This window comes from Spermophilus citellus (assembly GCF_964194105.1).
Source record: "Spermophilus citellus genome assembly, chromosome: 4".
Lineage (NCBI taxonomy): Eukaryota > Metazoa > Chordata > Mammalia > Rodentia > Sciuridae > Spermophilus > Spermophilus citellus.
Window position 1 is genome coordinate 98,510,255 of NC_138185.1, and position 25,195 is coordinate 98,535,449.

The 25,195-nt window shown below is 36.6% G+C and overlaps 1 protein-coding gene across 1 annotated transcript in view; it reads left to right on the top strand.

Annotated features, from left to right (window-relative positions):
- The window catches only part of GABRG3 (gamma-aminobutyric acid type A receptor subunit gamma3), a gene marked incomplete at both ends in the record, with an annotated part of 590,298 nt that overhangs the window by 518,926 nt on the left and 46,177 nt on the right, over positions 1-25,195 (top strand). Inside the window, one exon of the mRNA XM_081291365.1 lies at positions 1,243-1,380. Coding sequence (XP_081147491.1) covers positions 1,243-1,380 — 138 coding nt within the window. The remainder of the gene's footprint in view (positions 1-1,242; positions 1,381-25,195) is intronic.

The window sequence follows — 25,195 nt, forward strand, 5'->3', positions numbered from 1 at the left end:
GGTTTTCTGTTGCTGTAAAAATTATCTGAAGCTGGATCATTTGGAAGAAAAAGAAAATTTATCTGTATGCCTAAAATTCTGGGAAAAGGGGAAAGGTGTGATGAATGTGGGCCATGCAGTTAGATCTGTGGTGGCTGAGAGCACAGTTCTGGTGGTTCAAGAGTATAGCCTGTTTATTCAGCTTCTGGTAAGGTCCTCATGCTGCTTTAGATCATGAAAAACAGTAGAAAGAGGAGGTGGGGGTGTGGGAAAGAATCATGTGTGTGAAAGAAACAGGACGATACACTTTTATTAACAACCCATTCCTGTGCTAACTAATCCAGCCTCTTGAAGCTTGACTCCCCACCCCCCCAAGACTTAACCAGTCTTGAGAGAACATACCAGTCTTGAGAAGGGCATTAATCTATTCATGAGGATAATGCCCTATGGCCTCCCATGAGTCCCCACCTCTTAAAGTACTGTTACACTGAGACCAAGCGTCCAGCACATGAATGTGGTAGTGTGGGGGGTACCACCTCCAAACCATATGAAGCTCTGGGAGTCAGCTGATCTCTTGAATCTGGGAGTGATTGCCTTATGAAACTTATCATTCCTGGATTTATATGGATGCCTAAAATACTGGGAGAGGGGGAAAGGTGTGATGAATGTGGGCCATGCAGTTAGATCTGTGGTGGCTGAGAGCCAGTGACATATTGACAGGCACCTTCACTCTTGAAAGGTCAAGTGTAGCCACTGGCTTTCCAAGGTTAAAACATGAAGACAATGACCTCCCATTTACTGCATCCATGGACCATGGCCAGGCTTGTGGCTAAAGAACACCCTTCTGATCATGAAGATCCGCCCCAGGGTTAGGTGGCATTATCTTTTTGTTGGAGTTTCCATGTCTCTGAAAAAAATTTGGAGAACAAGCATGACCTAAAATTTTAAGTCCTGTTACATGAGCAGAATTAAAGGGGACTGAAGTGAAGGGAGGGGGAATGGGAATAAGAAGGATAGTAGAATGAATCAGACATTACTTTCCTATATGCATATATGAACACGCAATCAGTGTAATTCCATATAATGTACAACCAGAAGAACGGGAAGTTATACTCCGTATATGTAAAATATGTCAAAACACATTACACTAATGGGTAACTAATCAGAACAAATTTTTTTAAAAAGTGAGCAGAATTACAATTTGGCATTAGCGATTTATAAACCTTCATCTCCAAGTGCTGATATCTTGGTCTGTGTTTTTAGATGGCTACCCAAAAGAAGAAATGATTTATAGATGGAGAAAAAATTCAGTTGAGGCAGCTGACCAGAAATCATGGCGGCTTTATCAGTTTGACTTCATGGGCCTCAGAAACACCACGGAAATCGTGACAACTTCTGCAGGTAGGAATTAATTAAAAAGGTATAGCTCTCAAATAAATACGTTTTTACTTACTTTTTACCCCCCTGAGGTCTAAGGCTATATATAGTCAGCAACTTAATGTCGAATCCTTTCATATGTATGTTTTCAACTAATTGTGTTAGGGCAACCATGATACACACAAGTGACATCTGAGACAAAACAACTAATTCAAAAGTGAGAATATTTTATGTGTTTTAATTGGGATGAAAGAGGGATAATTAGAATTGATTTATACTTTTGAATTGGAACTGTGTCTGCATTATTTATAAACCTAACTAAGATTTTCAATACCATATTTGTTTAAACCAATTATACTAATGGTGAGAGTTCTGAAACTTTCCACATACATGATAAGAATCAAACACCACTGAGAACTTGCAAATAAAAGGAGCTGGTGTGAAATGTCATTTGAGTTTTTATTTCTAGCTTCTTCTTTTTATGGCCATTTCATTTTAAATTTTGAATTTCTTTTTTAATTGATTGAGCACAATAATTACCTACCAATTTTATTTTATTAAGTGATCATTTATGCATACTATAAAGCATATAATTAGATGAAAAGAGACACGAGACACTTTGCATATTAATATGTTTTAATTTTGATGTTTTATGTTTGTGTCTGCTTTTCATTTTGGGTATTTACTTATTCCTATGGCCCACTAGTTTGCAACGGACTGTATTTGGGCAGGATGTCAGGTGTAGTTTAAGGTTAGAATCAACTTCTCTACAGATATTTTTTGTTAATATGAGTAATTTGTTCACTTTTAAAATCCTATGATAATTTACTTCATTGATGACTAGATTAAGGTGTCAGATTTTACAACTAATTGTAAATATGCTTGAAGGACACTACAAATTCTTGGTACAATTGCAAAATAGAGATCCATTCATACATTAAGAATGGTCCCGACAAAGCTACCTGATCAAAGAAGAAAACCAAAGATTTCCTATGTTTGTCATGATGGTGAAGTTGTGGGATCTATATTTAAATATTTAACAATGACAGGGTTAGAAGGAGATCATAAGTTACTTAAATGAACTGTTGTGGCAGCATGAAAAGAAATGTTTTAAAGAAGTTTCTTCCCAGTTATGAGTCTCCAACACTCTGAGAGGTTGCACTGTACCTGCAGACTAGTGGGGTGTAAAGTTGCAAGAGTTTTACCAAATAGAGGATTATGCAGTATTTAAATGCCAAATTTGGAAGCTGATCTTCCCTTCCTGGTGTTCTTGGCAAGAAGATGTTAAACAAAAGGAAATGGAAACAATTGGCTCAGGGGTATTGAAATCAACTGAAAAGGAATACTAGCTCAGGCAAGTGGCCAACAGAGGGAGCCATGGAGTTGAAGTGATCATCTGAATAATTAATGTGTTAATGTGATTGTGACCCGTAAAGAAATTAGAATGGATCTAAATCCATGGTCTTCAAAAGTTTCAGAACTGTGGTGGTGCTCGCCTATAATCCCAGTGGCTCAGGAGGCTGAGGCAGAAGGATTGCAAGTTTAAAGCCAGCCTCAGCAATTTAGTGAGGCCCCAAGAAACCTAGCAAGACCCTGTCTCAAAAAAAAAAAAAAAAAAAAAAAAAGTGTAAAGGCTAAGGATGTGGCTCAGCAGTTAAATACCCCTGAGTTTAATCCCTAGTACCAAAAAAGTTTCACAACCATAAACATTTGTATAATAACCTCCCCAAAATTTTTATGGTTATTCTTATGAAAAGGAAAAACCTCCTTTGGATGATTAAAAAAAATCCCACTCATATGTTCATTATATAATCTTCCAAGCATTGCTAGCCATTATAAATCTACCATTATAGTATCAACCTAACAGACCTAACAAGAGGATAGCTGTCAATTGTTGGCTGGATCCAGATTATGAGAGCCATGAAATGAATTCATTAGTACTAAAATATGTGTTTACTAGAAAAGGAGAAAAAGAAGTAAAAACAAGTGAATAACTTTTGTGTAAATCAGCTTTTTATTACTGTAAAAAGTACCTGTGAAAATCACCTTATAAAGAGAAAAGATTTATTTTGGTTGATGGTTTAGCCTATAATCAATCGTCCCCATAATTTTGGGCCAATAATTAGGCAACACAACATGGCAAAAAGCACATGGTGGAGTAAAACGGCTCTCCTCATGGCTGGCAAGTCTCGAGAAGAACAATCTGGAGTCCTATTACTTTTTCAATGCCATGTCCTCCGTGAAGACCTCCCAATGAGGCCTACCTCTTAAAGTTTCATCGTCTCCCACAGCACCACTCTGGGGAACAAATCTTTAACACAGAAGCCTTTAAGGAAAATTTTAGATCCAAACTATAGCATTCTTTTTATATTGTTCTCTTATTTGTTAGTCATATTCTTATGTTGTCATGTCTCCAAGTATAAAAACAAAAACAAAATTGCCTGTACCTACAGAAGTTTATCTACTGGGAGCGAGAGTTGGCCTTTGTCCCTGAAGATTAATTCAATTCAGGTGGATTTCATGTTACTCAATGTTTCTTAATAATATTCTTAGCTTCACATCATCTTTTTAAGATCCCCAGAGTGGTCTTAGAAATATTGTTTCTGTTTGGGAAACTCTGACCTGATAATCCACTTCTTACTAAGGGAATTCCCAGGTCGTCCCTCTCTCTGTTAGAAATTCAAGGTTAATGGCACTCAGGTCCAGACCTGACAGATCTAAAAGGAGGTACTGTGAGCTTATTCTTACCCTAAAGCAGCTTTATGATAAGTGACTAACTTTACCTTGTTGGTGAGCTTTTTCATAATCTTTTAAAAGTAAATAAAACATTTTATTATGGACATGTATTTATTCATTTATCTAAACTCCAATTTTCAGAGGGAAAACTTAAACCACTGGTCATAATGAAGGACTGCAGGAAGGTGCAGGAAGGGTGGATGAGACTATTCCCTGTATGTAACTGTGTAGCACTGCTGTGGAGTAAAAAAACATTGAGAGGGGAGTGGGATAGCTGGAGCCTGCAAACACAAGAGATCACATTGGGCCTATGGCTGGGGTGTGTTGTTCTCTGTATGCTTTTCTGGCCATATCCAGCATCTAGTGAGGTGTTAACAGACTGATAAATATTCATAAAACACAACTGCTTGCTAAATGTGGTTGCCATTTTTACCAGGTAGAGGATCACCCATGGTGTTCTATTGGCATTTTAGAAGATCTGTCAGATCAATGTCTTCATAGACAAATGCTATTCCTTGTTTTCAATTTCATAATTCAAAATAATGATGGCAAGAACACATAGAGTTGTCCCTCAGTATCCTTAGGGGATTGGTTCCAGGATCCCCACAGATGCCCACATCCACAGTCACCCATTTCCTTTATATAAAATGGCATGGTACTTGCATACCACCTATGTGTATCCTGTCATGTACTATAAATCATCTCTATGTTACTTACTTATAACATGGAATACAATGTAAATGCTATGTAAATAATTCTTATACTATATTGTTTGATGAATGACAACAAAATATAATCTCTATATGTTCAGTAAAGGCACTATTTTTTTACTGGATATTTTTGATCTGTACTTGGTTGAAAGGCCAAACATACTTACATAATCCCTTTCTTCCCAGAAGATTAAAGCATTGGCAGCCATGTCTATCTAGCTGATTCTCACAATAATTTTGAAGTTTAAGGATGATGGGAGATATTTTTATTCTGTATTTTTAAGTCTTCATAAATAATTCTGCTAGGAAATTTATTTTCAAGAGGAAAACACTGAAAAACTTCAGTATCATGAGTCTCCAGGTGCATCACCAACACCAGGTACCTGGAGGTGGTCTGCCACACATCATCTTCTCCACTGTCGTCACTCCAGCCTTGATTTGGACATGACCCTAAACAGACTTTTATTTGACAGGTCCCACTTTTCTGTGTTGATATAACAAAAGTATCAAAAATATTCTTTAGATCACTGTAAATAACTTTGAAATAATACAATGCATATGTTTACTTAAAATGTATAAAGCCTGTTCAAGAACTAGTAATTTTATGGGCTTCTTGTAAAAACATTGCCACATGGCCACATACTGAGGGTCTTAATAGGAATGTATTGTGTCTCAATTCTGGAGGTTGGAAGTCTAGGATCAAGGTTTTAGCAGCATTTATTCTTTCCAAGGCTTGGTCCGGGCCTTTCTCCTTGGCTTCTAATGGTATTCTTTCTGTGTCTTCACATGATCCTCCCTCCTAATCTCTCTGCCTCTGAATTTCTCCTTTTTATAAGGACATTAGTCATATTGAATTAAAACCCGCCTAACGATTGCATCCTATCTTGGTCATCTGCAAGGATCCTATTCCCAAATAAAGTCACATCTACAGGTACATGGAGACAAGACTCCAACCCCTTTGGGGGGACAAATTTAATCCACTGCAGTAATCTGGGAAGGGTAGCACACTGAGAGAAGCAACATTTCAGTTGCGTTTAGAAGGGAGATTTTCTCTTTGCTCCAGACTCATTCCTTCTACTTGTATTCTCTAGTGTTGAGCAGGTTTCAGTCCTTCCACCAACCTACATAAATGGTTTATCTATACAGTGAGAAAACAGGCTTTGGGCCAGTGCTATTTAGGATTTAGCAACCTAGGAGCTGCTGAATGGCAACTGAGGCAACTCCTGGGTTTGGGCCTCACCTCAGATCCTCCACATTAGAATATCCTGGGGTAGAGACCCGGGCTCTGTATTTCACAAGCCCTCTGGGGGATACTCCTAATGCTAAAGTTTGAAAATCACTAAGCTAGCCCAATGTTAATGTCTGTAACTGTTAGATAGTATAAAAATCATATTCCTATGGGATCATAGCTAATGAACACCAATATTCCTACTAAGGCTTTTGGCTAGCTCAACAGTGTGGTGTGTTGATTAGGTTACTGATGTTTTTAGACAGTCTTTCTAATTTTTCTGCCTTCCTCAACTATTCCCCAGGGATGACTGTCAGCTGAGATATCTTAAAGGCAGTGCTGCCCATGGAGCAATACAAATACTCACCTTAGTTTCTAATACCATTCTCAGTGATAAGAATCAGGGCCTGTTGGAGAAATGGCTGACTCTAGATCCCAGGTAGGAAATTTGCAAAATGAGTCTGAAACATCTTATGGTGCTGGAAAATAATGTTAAAACATTCACTTTGTAGACAAGAGTTATATTAAGGGGACACAGGACCAACTAAAAGACATCCCAATTGTCAAAAACTACGAATGTAACCAGCAAAATGTATACAGCAGTATTGATTATAACCTAGGTATAAAATAAATATTAATGTGTCCATAGACATAAATAAATGATTACATACATATGTATGTAAGTGGAAGAAAATTGACAAATCTCTCATGCAGAATTCCCAATAATTTATGTAGACATTATTCCTTTATGGAGATAGTGCATAATCTCCACTTCTTAAGAATGGGCAGCACATAGTGACTTCCTTGCAAAGAGTGCAATATAGAAAGGAGGCGGAATGATTCAGTGGAGACAAGTGACAAACACTACCTCAGCCAGGTGATCCTAGGTCAACATCACCAGTGCTGGAATAAGGTGATATTATGTGTCCTTACCATTGTGGGATGTTTATTGGTGCTTTACCTCTACTGTCTTTCAAACATATAACCCCTGGCTACTTACTAAGGAAACATCAGACAAATCACAATTAAGAAATGTTCTACAAAATGCCTGATAAGTACTGCTCACAACTTTCAAGGTCATCTCAAAAAATAAAGAAAGAAAATTTAAGAAAATGTCAGAATCAAAAGGAACTTGAGGAAAAATAATTACTAAGTCTAATACAATATCCTAATTAAGAACCTAGAACAGAAAAAAGACTTTAAGGGGAAAAACGGAGGCAATCTGAATGAAATATAGACTTTAACAATAATGTATCAATATTCATTCATTAATTGTGACAAATACACTACACCAATGTACTGTGTTAATAACAGGGAAAACTGGTTGTACGGTGTATGGGAATTCACTATAGTATTTCCATACGTTTTTTGTAAATCTAATATGGTCCTAAAATGAAAAGTTTACTCAAAGAAGGAATCTGTGCCAGGCATGGTGGCACACATTTGTAATCCCAAACAGCTTGGGAGAATGAGGTAGGAGGATGGCAAGTTCAATGCCAGCCTCAACAATTTAGCAAGGTCTTGAGCAACTCAACTCAGTTATTTATAAATAACTTTTTAAATTTTAAAAAGTTATTTATAAAGACTGAAGATTAGCTCAGTAGTTAAGCACCCCTGTATTGTACCAATCCCTGGTGTAAGAAGAAAGGAAGGAAGGGAAGGAGGGAGGGAAGGAGGAATCTATGATATATAATGGTAAAGTTCTAGTCCAGTCAGTATTGACTGGCTTATGAGTACGAGCCATAGAGATAAACTGGAAAAAAATTGTTATAATAACATTAAGCTCTGTCTGAAGATATCAGATAAGTGCTGAGGCAACCATGACTTGAGGGAACAAAATCCTGAAGAAGGAGATACTGCACAGAGAGGAATCCACCTGAAAACTTCTTCTTTCAAGCTCTTTGCTGAGTGTGTGAATTAAACAATTGGGGTGAGGAATCTGGAAATCAAGTTGTTATGATTTGGGTTGTAGCCTCAATGAGACTGAATCATTGGAGACTTTCAGCTTTATCTCAGGGAGAAAGAGAAAAAGAAAGGTAGAGTCAGTAGTCCACTTCATACATTTTCTGGATTGTGAAACTGTGAGGAGGGAAGGAGAGGGGAAAGCAAGAACCTCCGAAAGGCAGAATCTACCAGTGTTGGCAAGACAAGGATTATCACTGAGGATGCACAGGAGTAAGGGGTGTGAGCACACTGAGCTCTGCTAGAACCTGGGAGAGTTATCTCCACGGCAAATGTGAATAGACTAAAAAACCCTGCAGCTCCACCTTGACTTTTCCCCACTGCTGACTGTAGAACATGGTTAGCTCCAAGTACATCGGCCCAGAAAGGAAAATGATGAATCCCCTCTAAAGGATAATAACATTTTTTCTTAGAAATTTCCATACAAAATACAATGACCCAAAGGAAAACCCAAAGGAAAAATAATAGAGGACACCAAGACACCTAGAGGTGATTAAGATACTTGAGTTATCCAACGAGGAGTTTAGAATGGAAGTAACTAAAGTAATTTGAAGAGAACCGAGGAAAAGGGTAAATGATTAACTTCACCGGAAAACAGAATTCATAAAAAGAACCAAATGGAAATTTTAGAAAGAAAATTTCAGAATTTTAATTAAGAATGCAAAAGACAAATTAAATCTTAATTAAAGTAGAAAATAAACAAGTTAGATATATAACCAATCAATAGCAAATATCAAATCTAAAGAAAAAAAACAGAGAAAAAATAATTTAAAAACTAAGAATGCAATAAATATGTGAGGTAGTGTATAAAATTCCCACATAAGTGTAATTGCTAAAGAAAAAGAAATGAAATCCAAATGTAATTCGATTCCCAGAAATGGTGGCCATAGACAATGAGCTAGAAGGAATAGCTGAGGGAAGAATGGCTTAAATTTCATCTAAATGGGTGAAAAACATGAAATCACACACTCAAGAGTGTCTATCACCTCCAGAGAATGAATGAAAAGGAAATCTGCTAAACAAAGACAGAAGGTTTGTCTTTAAGCATCTAGAGAAAAGAGACATTACTTTCACAGGACAAAAGAAACATGATGTCTGACATTTCATCAGGAATCAGGACAACCAGCAGACAATGGAATTCAAAGTGAAAAGAAACAAATTAATATCAAACAAAATAGCCAATAAAAACAAAGGCAAAAGAGTAATGTTCTCATACTAAAGGAAAATAGATTAATTCTGTGATCTCTGTAGCAAGCTGGTTTCCTCTCTTGTCTAAAGTATTTAAGATATCTGCAAGCTAATCTATTTCTTTGCCACTTTAAGGCTGCCCCAAATGTCCATTTGAATCTGAGTCCAATTGTCTGAAATAATGTGGGGAGGATACGCAGCATCGTTGGGTCCCAGGTTTACAGTCATCACAGCACACTTTGTGAAATAGGGCCACAAATGTGAAACATGCTTTACAGTGGACATAGAACAATCTGAAGGCATGTATATGGCAGGCTCAGGGCAAAGATACGAGCAGCTTGATAGTAGAATGCCTGATATCTGTTGGGAGTGGGACCCTAAAATTAATTGTATTAGTAACTCTCCTCCTGGATCCTATTTTATCACAAGGCCCCACATATGTTCCCTTTGTCATAGTCAAAAAAAAAAAAAAAGGAGAACACAGCCACATTAATGTTTATAGCAACACAATTCACAATAGCTAATCTGTAGAATTAACCTAGATGCCCTTCAATAGATGAATGGATAAAAAAAATGTGGCATATATACACAATGGAATATTAATCAGCAATAAAAGAGAATAAAATCACGGCATTTGCAGGTAAATGGATTGAATTAGAGAAGATAATGCTAAGTGAAGTTAGCCAATCCCCCAAATTTAAATGCTGAATGTTTTCTCTGATATAAGGATGCTGATTCATAGTGGTAAGTAGGGAGAGGGAGCATGGGAGCAATAGATGAACTCTAGATAGGGCAGAGGGGTGGAAGGGAGGGGGCATGGGGTTAAAAATGATGGTGGAATGTGATGGACATTCTTATCTGAAGTACATATATGAAGACACAAATTGGTGTGAATACACTTTGTATACAACCAGAGATATGAAAAAATTGTGCTCTATATGTGTAAAAAAATTTTAACATTCTACTGTGATATATAAATACAAAAAATTAATTAGAAAAATAATAATAAAACAGTAGAAAAAAACTACTCTTTCACAGTTATAGCAAAAGTTGCACAGCTTGACGTGCACAATATTTTTGAAGTTGATTTGAGCTTTAAGTTTAGTAGCCTCTAAGATAGTTTCCAAACTCAAAAAAAAAATTCTATGTATGAACTTTTAGATATTCAACACTCCACCTAAATTTTTGAAAAATATTTTCTCTGACTGCCCACCAAGAAGAGTTAAGCACAGAAGGCGGGAACTCCAGCACTAGCATCAAACACTCTATGTTTGAGTGCATCTGCACTGCTTACCTACTATCTGACCTCAGGCATTTCCTCTGACCCATCTGTGTACTGTTTTCCTAAAGAATAAGGAAATTGCCTTCTCATTCGTATGGTTGTTGAGAATTTATGTGAGGTAACATATGCCAAGTGTATAATTGCCATCCATAAATAGAAATATTATCTATTATTATTGCCTTAATGTACTTCCTGTGAGGGAGAATTGAGATATTTACATCTTGGCTTTCCTTAGTAAATAGTCCACTAAATCATCTGCTAGCATCTTATTCAACGAGACATGCTTTAACAGGGAACTATAGTGAGATTTATATCTTGAATGCAAATGAAATATATGTTTAAAATAGCTCCTGTAGAAGACAGTCTAAAAATGGTTTCTTCTTAACTTTTTGTCATATTTGTCTGAATGCAATCTGGGTAATAAATCAGTCTGGGTTTTAGAGTCATCATTCTAAAAATAGTGACAGTATCTTTGTTCACAAGATTAAGTGAAGAATCTTTCAAACCCACTGTGAATCATCCTCCATCTCTAATTCAGAGAGGAAATGTGTAAAAAAATCTCTACTTGGTCTAATGAACTGCTCATATGCTAAAAAAATTGAAATTCTGGCATAAAAATCATATCTGAAAATATATGTTCTTTTAAAATCATTTTGAATCAATAACTCTGCCATGAGATCAAAATAAATTATAGTATGTAATATAGGGTGACAATAATATTTATACATCATAGCATTTGTGGCTTTCATTTACTTTTTCTCTACAATTTTAGCAAGGTAAGACATATGCCAATATCTTTATTTTTCAATGAGGAACTGAACCTGAGCAGATTCCAGGCAGGTCTACAGCAGGATCTCACTGTGAAGTCGAAGTCAATGGTTTTTCCATGATATCACTGCTAGAAAGAGTGAGTTTTACTTCCTATGACTGACACTCAGTTTTCAGAACATTTTATTTTCTCTAGTCCAGTGTTGGACTGTGCCTTGAAAGCTTCGTTATTTGATATATTCACTGGCATAGATGATATTTTATATTCCTTTTTCCCATTATGGAGTTACATTACTGCTTCAAATCACTGGATCAAAAAAGCAGTCTTAAATATGACATACAGAATATGATCATTTAAAGTTATTGCTGTAGTCTGGATCTTGAATGTACTCCAAAGGTCAGTGTGTTAAATTAATCCCTAAGGAGATGCAATTGGGAGATGATGGAATTTTTAAGTGGTGGAGTCTAGGAAATCTTTGGGTCATTGAGAGCATGCCCCTGAAGGAGACTTTGGGATCCTGACCCCTTTCTCCTCCCTTCTTTTGCTCTCTGGCCATTAAGTGAGTGTTTTTGCTCCACTCCCTATACTCCTGCCATAATGTGCTTCCACATCATAGGGCCAACTGAATGTGGACTAGAACCTCAAAGCCAAGCCATGAGCCAAAGTAAACTTTCTCTTTATAAGTTGATTATCTTAGGTATTGTTTATTGTAATGCAAATATGACCAGCATGATTATCTATAACATTAACTACATTATTGTTGATATATAGAGCTGTGAGTAGTATATCTCTAGAATATCACCATGATCAAGATGCTCACAGACATTCATCATTTCACATGATCGTTTGATGATGTTCCAAGTCTTTAAGTTAGTGAGGTTCCTATCTCATTATACAGAGAACAAACTGAGATTTAAAGGTATCTTCATGAAAATCAATGTCAAGAAATCCTGGTATTAACTTCAAGATAGCTATAGAGTGCTTCTCTTGAGAGAAACATACTAGAATGTGCTAGAGAGACTTGTACCTGATGGAAGTACAACAACCCTTCAAGTCCTCTCCTGAGGCAACTGAAGCACTTGCTCCTGCCCACATCCTCACAAGCACTTGACACCTTTACTCTCCAACATGCACACCATTCCCTCCCAACCAACCTGGTTAATTCCAGTTATCACTAAGCTCTTAAACATGGATGTCATTCCTCCAGGAAGCCATTTTAAGAACTTCTCCTCCTTTACAAAGACTAGGCTAAGTAGACAGCCATTTATGTCCATAACGCCTTTATTTTTCCCCACAATGGCACATGCACATTGCACATTATTACAGACATTCTCAGAGTTCAAGAATGTGAATTCCAGAGCCATCTTCACTAGGCTTTAATGCCAAGCCCGCACCCAGGATATGCCATCTTGGACGTGTTGTCTTACCTCTCTGAGACTCAGTTTCCTCTTCCACAGAATGGAGAGGAAAATACTAGCTCTTGCTTCCTAGATAAGGACCTCGTCAGGATTAAATGAGATTGAAAGCAGCCAGCAATCATTACCTAGTAGTAATTTTACATGTTTTCCAATAGATTCTCCCATTGGCATCCCAGGGAATCTCACAAAATAATTAGCTCAAGAAAGCATTTGAATGTTTGGAAGAGAAAATAATGCTTATAATAATGCTTATAACAATGTATATCATTTTGAAAACATTTAGTTAACATCTTAGAAAAATTAATATGGACACATTATGAGTGAGGCTATTGTGTTTTGGTATTGTAGTAGCTCTAGTTCATCTCTGTTTATAGTTTTATCATTTAAAATTTAATCAAGAGATACTTTCATCTACTTTGTACTTTACAGATGAAAACTAGTTTTGGCATGTAGAAACAAAGGTATGAACTAGAGTTTGTGAAAGTAGTAAAAGCGATTCATTTCAATTCTTTAAAAAATATATACATTCTCCACATCAATGCATAGTTTATTCTTTGCTGTTTTCTGTGGAAACACTGAATCCTTTCTACTGGATTCAGATTTAGGAAATCCCTTCTAATTCTGTGCTATTTAGAGGATGGATGTCCTACGTGGGAAGTTCATTCTTTAGGAGACCCCTGGAGTGTCCAGGAATTTAAATAGGTAATGTCCATCCAATTCACCTGGAAGATTTTCATCTGGCTTCCATTTTTTTTAATCTTAATAAGTATAGAATCTGGGTAAATGTAGGCCAGTTTCCCAAGATAACTGAACTTCCGGTCTTTAGTGTCCATTGTCCCTCATGATAATGAGGATAACATGATATGCCATCAGTCTGGTAACCTGGGCAGTATTACTCTTTGTCCAATGACACTTTTATATCGTTTTAACTTTTACTAGTTGTCACTGGTCAGACACTTGAGTGCAAGAAATTTTGTGTGTACCCCAAATAGTTCCTTGAATAATAACCCTTGCTTGCCTTTCTTCCTTTCTTCTTTCCTTCTTTCTTTTCCCTTCCCTTCCCTTCTCTTCCCTTCCCTTCCCTTTTCTTCTCTTCTTTTCTCTCTCTCTTTCTTTCCTTTTACCAGAGATTGAACCCAGAGCACTTGACCACTAAGCCACATCCCAAACCTTTATTTTTCTATTTTGAGACAAGGTCTCACTAAGTTGCTTAGGGCCTTGCTAAATTGCTGAGGCTGGCTTTGGACTTGTGATTCTCTGCCTCAGTCTCCCAAGCTGCTGGGATTACAGGAATGGACCACCTTCCTTGGCTAACTCCGCTGTTCAGATGCCCGGGTTCCCACTTCTCTCTCCACAACTCGTGGAAAACTGCTGAGGAACTCGTGGGGGTTCTTCTCTCACAACCTTGCCATCTTTTCATATTGCCCTTGGCTCATCCCTGCATCTGTCTCCATGACCAGCAAAGAAATCTATCATCAGAGTCAAGCTCCTTCAGATGTAGAAGTTCACCTTCCTTTGATTGGAGGAGACTTACTCAGTTCAACAGAACACTGTTGTTACACGAGGGCAGTGATAGTCTACCAGCCTGGCCCTGGGTCATGGCCTTCTCTGCTTATTCTACTGCTAAAATACTTCTGCTGGGCTACATGGGTAACAAGTGAGTGACACCGCATTAGCCCCTTGCTGTAGCCCATGCCATGTTTGCTCACTCAACCTGCTTACTCATGTTATGGTTTAGATATTAGATTTCTCCCAAAAGTTCATGCAAGAAAGCTGAGAGGTGAAATGATTGGGTTATGAGAGCAATGTGTTAATTCCCTGATAGGGATTAACTGGGTGGTAATTGTAGGCAAGTAGGGTGTGGCTGGAAGAGGTGGGTCATTAGGGGGTATGCCTTTGAGGTAATATATGTTGTCCCTGAAGAGTGGAGCCCTATCTGCCACCTGGTGTGATGTCTTGAGCCACTTCCCTCCATTCCCTCCACAGTACTCTTCCACCATGATGTTGAGCCTCCCTTTGAGCCCCAAGGAATGGAGCCAGCTATCTGGGGGGGGGGAGACTTTCACCCCAGAAACCTTGAGCACTGAATGAAACTTATTTTTCTGCTAAATGTTCTTGTCAGGTCTTTTGGGCACAGCAGTGAAAAAAACTGATAAAACAGGAAGGAAAGAATAAAATAAGAGACCCCATGGTCTGTCTTTACCAGCACTAAACCATCTCTCAGCTTGATACATGGTAGTCCTGTTTCAGTCTTGGATGGGGTTTTCCTTTGAGTTGCAACCTGCAGTTTTGCTTCTGTCTTTCTGTCTCTTTTGCTGTTACTTGAACATCCCCTCGTATGTCACAGCACAGAACCAAGACCCCCATCCAGATTCTACAATGACTGCTATTTGTTTTATCACAGTCTTTAAGATATATATATCCATTAATATTTACATCTCAAAAATCTACAGCTATCAGTATGACTAGTGTATACTTGTATTCAGCAAGTATTTAATGGTAAATTTTAAGTGTACAAGTGTAATAAAATGGAAAAATAGAAGAATACATCTTTGTAATGCTTAAATGTGTATTACTCAAAGAAGTAATTACCAGTAAAAACAAGTGAAATCGTAACAAAACAGACAAACCAAAAGAAGCCACACAATCTGAGGGAAAGCTCCATTGAAGTAAGAATTACAGGGAGATTTAGGAGTTATTCTGTTACTCCCTGTGTTCTTATTTAAAATGTGTGGGCAGCATTGGCTGTTTGTATACCTCTAAATTTTCTTCTTATTACTCCTACATGCCAAAGCCCTGTTATTTTCTGCTTTAAGAATTTTTTTTAGTAATATCTTATATGAGTTATGTGATTTTGTTTTTCAAAACTTTGCCATCAAACTGTGTCTGGGTAATTTATTGCTCCTTTATAACAAGAGTCTTTTGTTTTATCAATAAGAAAAGCTCTAGAGGTTTGGTCTCTGCACAGAATTGCACAGTGTCATGATTAGCCCATTTGTCAGGACTAATTATGCTGAATTTATAACAAAATTTCTTTTATAAAAAGAAGCTAGCAAGCCCACAATTTTAATGAGGATATAGAGATGCAGAGTTGGCTAAGAATTCAACATAGCTCCCTAAGTAGGTCTGAAGTAGAAAGAGAGGACACATTCCAACAGCTTTTTCTTTCTTATATAATAAAGTCATACATAAGAGGAGTTTTTTTTTTTAAAAAAAAAGACATACTTTGGTCTTAAGTGTAAATTGGAAAGGATCTGAAGATGGTGTAAAGTTAATGCTAATGGCTCCTAGAGCATTGTAAGATGATTAGCCCATAGTCTAGTTGGGTAAATCTCTTCATCAACCCATGAGCTTGCAGGGTGCATGGTAGGTCCAGCACAGAACAATCAGTTGAACTTGGATGTTCCATCTCAACTGCTTCCTAACACACAACTGATTTTTTTTTGCATGTTCCATTTTTATTAACTATAGCCCAGAATGTTTCCTAGGGAATGAATCTTCAAAACAACACTTGAATACAATGGAATGATATTGTTTATGTTAGAAATAAATTTATTTTCCTGCTGCAGAACAACTCTTTGTTCAAGACATATATTTATATTGTTCTTTATATTGATGAAAGGACAACTGACAAAAATACATCTGTGCATTCACTCTGGGTCTGTAAAGGCTGTGTCTGGCACCACCCCTGTTATTTGAAGTGTCTGTCAGCCATGAGATTCTGTGTCTTCAATTCATAAACTGTTCAACAGCCCCCAAGAAAAAAGTAAATTCTATTGAATAAGACTGAAAAGGAGTAGTCATTTTAAACCAAGAAACATGCTCATAATAGAATGGTAGGCAAAAATAGTTGTATAAAATCTTCTATACCTTTATGTGTCTGTGTTGGCATGTGGTTATGCACTGAAATCCAATATAACAATTCATAACGGTAGTTTTCCTTTTATCTCCAGATAATGTTTTACTTTTCTTCTAAAATATCAGTGCCCATTCCATTTTAAAATTTCAGTGTTCTTTTAAGCTTATAAGTCACAGAAAATATGTATAATTAAGTCTCTACCCTCAATCTTTGTTAATATTTCAGTATAAATGTTTCCAAAGTTTAGCTTTAACATAAAACATTTTTTAATATAATAGAGTTGATCTCATATTTTTAAAAACTCAAAAGTGGAGAAAAGTACAAAGATGAGAATTTAGAACACCTGAAATTTGATCTCCTAGTAAAAACCACACTTGATATTAGGTTGATGTCTTCCAAAACAGTGTTTGATTAATTCACACAGATTAACAGATCAATATACAGACATAAAAGTACAGAAATATTTTATAATAATTTTGTTAACTGTTCTCAAAATTAAATAACATGTTTTATTTCCCTTGAGTCTATTAAGAAAAAACGGGGGGAAAACAAAGTAAATGTTTTTTTTTTTTTTTATTAACAAATATGTTGTTTTCTAAATGACCCTCTGAAGTTAAGAACATTTTTAAAAAGATTCAGCAGCGCAGTAATTATTATCTACTTATTTCAATTTTAGACAGAATCGATAGTCTCAACACTAGGAAGAAAGATAATGTCAATACCCTCCAGCCAGAGATGGTCAGGAACACTTCCAACAGTTGAATAAGTTCAGATTTTCACTTCTTAATTATTATCTTTACAGAATGAGAACAGGGGTTACAGAAAACCATGGGGCATATTAGTAAGAGGTAAATAAAGGAATTATTATAAGATACAAGTGTTATAAGATAAAAGGGAAAAGTTTTGGGGATTTGGCTTGACTCTGGTTTGAATGCTATGAGGAAACAGTGACAATTCTAGTTTTATGAAATAATGAATATTTAATTTGGGCAAATGATTTTTGTGCATCAATTGTCATGACCATGTGATTTTTCTTCTTAACTTCAAAATATGGTGGATTACACTTACTGATTTTCAAATATTGAACCAACCTCGAATTCCTGGAATACACTCAATTTGATCATTGTGTATAATTATTTCTAGATATTATTGGATTTTATTTGTGATATTGTTTTGGGGGTTGCTAGGGATTGAACTCAGGGACACTTGACCATTGAGCCACATCCCCAGCCTTATTTTGCATTTTATATAGAGACAGGGTCTCACTGAGTTGCTTCATGCCTCACTTTTTGCTAAGGCTAGATTTGAACTCACAGTCCTCCTGCCTCAACCTCCTAAACCACTGGTATTACAGGCATGGGCCACCATGCCGAGCTATTTTTGCAATATTTTAAGAGTTTTGCATTTAATGTTCATGAAGTCTACCAATCTCCATCTCTAGTTTTCTTTCTTTCTCTTTCCTTCCTTTCCTCCTTTCTTTCCTTCTCTTTCTCTGGCTTTGACATCAAGGTAATTCTTCTGGCTTCATCAAATGTAGGCAGCAGTCTTCCTTCCTCTCATATTTCCTGGCAGAGATTATATAGAATTTTTTAAATTTTTCTTTGAGTACTTGGTGGAATTCTCTAAGAAATAACTGGTACTGAAGATTTCTTAATGGATAATTTTTAAATTATGAATTTAATTTACTTAATGGTTATAGAACTATTCAAATAATTTATCTCATATTGGGTAAACTGTGGTAATTGCAGTTTCCTACAAATTGGTTTATTTAATCTAAATGGTGACATTTATGTTTGAAGAATTGTTGATATTATTCCCTAACTATCCCTCTGAAATCTGCAAAGTTTATTGTTTCCTGTTTTATTTTTGATATTTATAATTTGCTGTTGCCTCTGTTTTTGTCAATCTTCCTAGTAGTTTAATAATCTTATTGATTTTTCCCAAAGAATTCTGCTGTCAATTTCATTGACTTCTGTTATTTATTTCTTTTATTCTAATTGACTTAAGCTTATTTCACCCTTCTTTTTCTGATGTTTTGAAGTAAGAGCTTAGATTGTTGATTTCAGACATTTTTTTTTATTTTCTAATGAGTACATATGGCTATAAATTTCTCAGGGATTTTGAGGTCTTTTAATTTAGTTTGTTCTAATTTTTATTTCACTTGTGACTTCCAGCTGTGTTACTTATAAGTATTTGGAGGTTTTCTAGTCATTTTTATGTATAGATTTCTACCTTGATCCCGTTTGTGATCAGAGAACATTTTGGTTTCAATTCTTTTCAATTTGTTGAGATTAGTGTGACCCTAGTTGTGCTCTACCTTGATTTGCATTCCTTGGGCACTAGGAGGAATGTGCAGAGCCCAAATCCACAGCTGATGAATAGACTTTCTATGGTGCTAAAGAGATCTGATTGGTGGTACTCTTTAGTTAGTCTATACCTTGCTGATTTTTTTTCTTTGTCTAGTAATTCTATCAATTGTTGGGAAAGGAGGGTTGAAGTCTCCAACTATAATAGTGGATTTATTTACTTCTCTTTTAAGTTCCATTATATTTCCCTCATAATATTTGTTGCAGTATTTTTTGGTGCTATATAGATTGCTATTTGGATGGATTAAGCCTTTTATTATATGATATAATTCCATTTTGGTTTATCTGTAAGTTTCTAATACAATGGCTTCATTGAGATATAACTGCCAAGTCCTACAATCCACCTATTTGAAGAGGATTGGATTTATTACTATACTCACAGTTGAGTAACTGTACCTGATAGTTTTCTTTAGTCTGAAATCTCCTTTATGTAATATTAATGTGGGGTTGTTGCTTCTCTCTTTAGATTAAGTCTATCATGGTGTATTGTTTTCAATCCTTTACTCCGATACCATTTTACTACCTACTATTATATTTTAAGTGAATTTCAGATAGGCCACATGCAACGGAGGGGTTTTTTGTAATTTATTCTACAAATATGAATTTTTTAATTAATATAAGAATACATGTTTAAAGTAATTAATAAATCAAAGTTTGACCTCCTTCATTTTACTTTGTTGTCTGCTTTCATTTGTTTTATTTTTTCCTGCATTTCTCCAAACTAATTGAACATGTACTTCAAAATGCCATTCTAACTTTCTGATTTTCTATGGTGGCTTAAATAGACTAGCTTTATTGATATGTAGTGCACATAGCACATATTTAAAGCATACAATTAAGCTGGGCCTGGCAGCCCACACCTATAATTCCAGCATCTTGGGAGGCTGAGGCAAGAGTATTTCAAGGTCAAAGCCAGCCTTAGTAACGTAGAGAGGCCCTAAGCAACTTAGTAAGATCTTGTCTCAAAAAAAAAAATGTAAAAAACAAGGGGGCTGGGGATGTGGCTCAATGGTTAAGCACCCATGGACATTTTCATTATCTCAAGAAAAGAAAGCCATGTGCCCTTTAGCATTCATTTGTCAATTTTCCCAAAGACCCCTAGCCCTGGACAAAGTAATTTTCTGTTATCTGTATATTTGCCTCTTCTGGACTTTCATATGAATGGAATCATATGATATGTGGTCTTTTGTGACTGCCTTCTTTCACTTAACATTTCAAGTTTCATTAATGCCATAGCATGTAAAAGAACTTCTTTTTAGGGTTGAATCATGTTTTATGTGTGGATATACATTTTGTTCTATGTGTATATGTGTGTGTGTGTGTGTGTGTGTGTGTGTGTGTGTGTGTGTGTGTTTGTCCCTCCACTGATATTCTCCATTGATGAAACACTGTCATATTTCCCTAAACATTATTTCCTTTACTGAATTGAATGTATTTGTTGATGGCTGCTTTGCAGCCTTTATTAAGTGTGACATTTTGACTGTCTTATATATAGTTTCTGGTGCCTTTTTTTATTCTTTGGTTTTGGTTTGGCTTCTTAGTTTGTTTCATGTGCATTGCCTACATGTTTCTACTACTTAGCATATCACATAATTTTTGTTGAAAACTCAACACTTTAGGTTATATATTTGAATACCTCTGAATCCTGATGCCACTCTGTATCCTAAGAGATTTGTTGTAATTGTTGCTTGCTGAGGTGTTGATCTATTGGTTAGTCTTGTCTATTTTAATGAAGTCTCTTTCCCCTGCATTGTGAAGTCTCTGAATGTTTCCTCAAAAGGGAAACCTTAGATATATGTACAACTTCATTGTTTTCTTTATTGTTTTAACTTTGTCCTGGGTTATAAATTTTTTCATGCTCTCACCTGAGTAAATGCAAGTCCTTTAATAGAGGTGTTCTTTTTTTTCTTTTTTTTATTGTTGGTTGTTCAAAACATTACATAGTTCTTGATATATCATATTTCACACTTTGATTCAAGTGGGTTATGAACTCCCATTTCTACCCCGTATACAGATTGCAGAATCAAATCAGTTACACTTCCACTGATTTACATATTGACATACTCATGTCTGTTGTATTCTGCTGCCTTTCCTATCCTCTACTATCCCCCCTCCCCTCCCCTCCCCTCCCCTCTTCTCTCTCTACCCCCTCTACTGTAATTCATTTCTCCCCCTTGTATTATTTTTCCCTTTCCCCTCACTTCCTCTTGTATGTAATTTTGTATAACCCTGAGGGTCTCCTTCCATTTCCATGTAATTTCCCTTCTCTCTCCCTTTCCCTCCCACCTCTCATCCCTGTTTAATGTTAATCTTCTCATGCTCTTCGTCCCTACTCTGTTCTTAGTTACTCTCCTTATATCAAAGAAGACATTTGGCATTTGTTTTTTAGGGATTGGCTAGCTTCACTTAGCATAATCTGCTCTAATGCCATCCATTTCCCTCCAAATTCTATGATTTTGTCATTTTTTAATGCAGAGTAATACTCCATTGTGTATAAATGCCACATTTTTTATCCATTCTTCTATTGAATGGCATCTAGATTGCTTCCACAGTCTTGCTATTGTGAATTGTTCTGCTATGAACATCGATGTAGCAGTGTCCCTGTAGCATGCTCTTTTTAGGTCTTTAGGGAATAGACCGAGAAGGGGAATAGCTGGGTCAAATGGTGGTTCCATTCCCAGCTTTCCAAGAAATCTCCATACTGCTTTCCAAATTGGCTGCACCAATTTGCAGTCCCACCAACAATGTACAAGTGCACCCTTTTCCCCACATCCTCGCCAGCACTTGTTGTTGTTTGACTTCCTAATGGCTGCCAATCTTACTGGAGTGAGATGGTATCTTAGGGTGGTTTTGATTTGCATTTCTCTGACTGCTAGAGATGGTGAGCATTTTGTCATGTACTTGTTGATTGATTGTATGTCCTCCTCTGAGAAGTGTCTGTTTAGGTCCTTGGCCCATTTGTTGATTGGGTTATTTGTTATCTTATTGTCTATTTTTTTTTGAGTTCTTTGTATACTCTGGATATTAGGGCTCTATCTGAAGTGTGAGGAGTAAAGATTTGTTCCCAGGATGTAGGCTCTCTATTTACCTCGCTTGTTGTTTCTTTTGCTGAGGAAAAGCTTTTTAGTTTGAGTAAGTCCCATTTGTTGATTCTAGTTATTAACTCTTGTGCTATGGGTGTCCTATTGAGGAATTTGGAGCCCGACCCCACAGTATGTAGATCGTAGCCAACTTTTTCTTCTATCAAACGCCGTGTCTCTGATTTGATATCAAGCTCCTTGATCCATTTTGAGTTAACTTTTGTGCATGGCGAGAGAAAGGGATTCCGTTTCATTTTGTTGCATATGGATTTCCAGTTTTCCCAGCACCATTTGTTGAAGATGCTATCCTTCCTCCATTGCATGCTTTTAGCCCCTTTATCAAATAAAAGTAGTTGTAGTTTTGTGGATTGGTTTCTGTGTCCTCTATTCTGTACCATTGGTCCACCCGCCTGTTTTGGTACCAGTACCATGCTGTTTTTGTTACTATTGCTCTGTAGTATAGTTTGAAGTCTGGTATCGCTATACCACCTGATTCACACTTCCTGCTTAGCATTGTTTTTGCTATTCTGGGTCTTTTATTTTTCCATATGAATTTCATGATTGCTTTCTCTATTTCTACAAGGAATGCCGTTGGGATTTTGATTGGCATTGCAATAGAGGTGTTCTTTAAGGGAACTTTCAGAGATTTGTCCTGACCCTGGGAGGGCTCTCCTGAGCTGTCTTTCCTTGGTTGTCTCTGATAAACCAGCTGCTTACACTTTGGTTTTTGCCATTTTATGCTCCCAGTCCCCATTGTTTTTGAGAGGACTCTTATTCCTCAGATTCTATGGATCCTGAATACATTGTCTTCTTTTGGTGAGAGTTTCAGAGGTCTCTATGGTCTTTTTCTCTTTCTGAGCATAATCTGTGAGATCCTACGGTGGAGCTGGGGCTGGGGACCATGGCCCTTGTCTCACAGAAGGGCATCCTTGAGTATTGAGTGGAGACGGAAGACACTGATCCTCTAAGCTTGGCTCTGTGGGTGTGGGACTTCTTACTTGAGAGCTAGAGAAAGGGTTCTTGGGCCTCATATTCTCAGGTTGCAGTACCTACAATACAGCTTCCACCCTAGCAATGAGAAGAAAGCCAGAAACTTCTCAGCCATTCTCACATAAAATTAACCTTTGCCATACAAAGGTGGGATCAATGAAAAAGGCTAGGGGCCTCCCGCTCCTGCGGTTATAATATAACCCTTGACTGGGAATTCACAGAAGTCCCATCTTCTTTGCCTTATCCTTCAAGAGTGGCTGTTCTGTCATGATGAATTTGAGAAGGGGTATGTGAAGGAGCAGCCACAGGCGATCATGGCTTTTATTTAATTTTAGTGGATTTTCTTGAATAAATGTCTTCATTCTATGTATACTTCGAGGACGTTTCTACTAGTTTTGGCTGCTTTGCTGGGGTGTAAACATGGAGTTTCTTACTCTATCATTCCAAAAGTGGATCTCCACTATAATGATTTTTAATATATTTCTTTATATAATGTTTAGTGCTATTCTTTGAATTATATATACCTAATGTTTCAAACTGCACCAATATGGATATCTTATCAGATCAAATGTGGTGTCGATACCATACCTTCTTTTGTGTCTCTTTACTTTCCTTCATTTGTAATTGCCTTAAGTTTTTCTTCAACAAACTCTATTTATTATCAATCTATGTTATCTACTTACATTGTGGTAAAAATACACAGCACTAAACTTTTTTCATCTTAACCATTCCAGTTCAATAGTGTTAAGTACCACAATTTGAATATACTTACAAATTACAAATAGAAAAACAGAATGTCTCAACAAAGAAATAGAAGATAAGAGAAAAATCAAGAGGAAATTTTAAGACTGAAATGTGCAATAAACAAAATAAAAAACTCAACAAATGACATCAACAATAGGTGGAAGGGTCTCTGGAAAAAAATCAGGGTAAATAGAACAGCCTTTTCTTCTCGTCTTGAGTTTGCTAAATCACATTTGATCATGGGAGCAAATATTCTAAAACCTTTATTTTATTTTATTATTTTTACTTTTTATGTGGAGTCTTATTAAATTGGACAGGCTGACTTTGAACTCAAGCAATCCTCCTGCCGTATCCTCCCAGGTATGTGCACCACTGTGCCCTCCCTGCTAAATGTGATGAAACTTTGATGTTCTAAAGTGAAATGTATCCCCCCAAAATTCAAAGCAGTGAATTTTCTACTTTTTTTAGTACTAGGAATTGAACCTAGGGATGCTTCACTACTGAGCCACATCTCCAGCCCTTTTTATTTTTTATTTTAAGACAAGGTCTTGTTAAATTGCTGAAATTTGCTGTCCTCCTGCCTTAGCCCCCCAAGCTGTTGGGATTACGGGCATGTGCCATCATGCCCTGCTCAAAAGAGTATTTTAAAAGAGATATCTGCATAGTTGTGTCCTTAGAAGCATGATCCACAATTGCCAAAAGGTGAAAGCAACCCAAATGTTCAGTAACAGATGAAGAAATGATGGTGTATAAATCTAATAAGATTATCAATCAGCCTTAAAACAAGAAAGAAGTCCAGCCAGTCACATGCATCGATGAGGTGACTCTCAAGAGCAGAATGCTAAGTGAAATAAGCCCATCAGAAAAGGATACATACTGTGTGACTTCATTCTGTGAATACTTCACTTCAATACTTCATGAAGTATTCAAGGATTCACATCATAGAAAAGGAAACTGATAAGATGGTTACCAAGGACTGCGTGGGATGGGGGTGGCGGCAATTAATGTTCTGTAGATACAGAATTTCAGTGTTATAAGATGAAGAAGTCCACACCAAAGTTTCACATAGTGGTACTTTTGCCATTAGCACCTCTTAATTGTCTTTCCTCATTCAAGTTGAAATCTCTCAAATGACTCGAAAGCTGGACATTTGGGGTCTTTCAAAAATCTAGTTTTATTCTGCTGCAAATAAGTTATACAGCATAGTGGGTTTTATACATGCATCTAACATAATTTGATCAATTTCACCCCTCATTACTTCCTCTTACCTTCCCCCTCCTCCCTATAACTCCCTTCCTTTATACTAATCATCTGCCTTCTTTATCCATGATATTCTCTTTCTTTCCCCTTCCTCTAATATCTACATATGATAGAAAACATAAAATCTTTCTGACTTATTTCACTTAAAACAGCATATTATCCATCTGTACCATCCCTTAGTATTTATTTGAAATAGTTGAAGCCAACATAGTATAATGATTCATGCATACCCATTTTATTGTGTCAC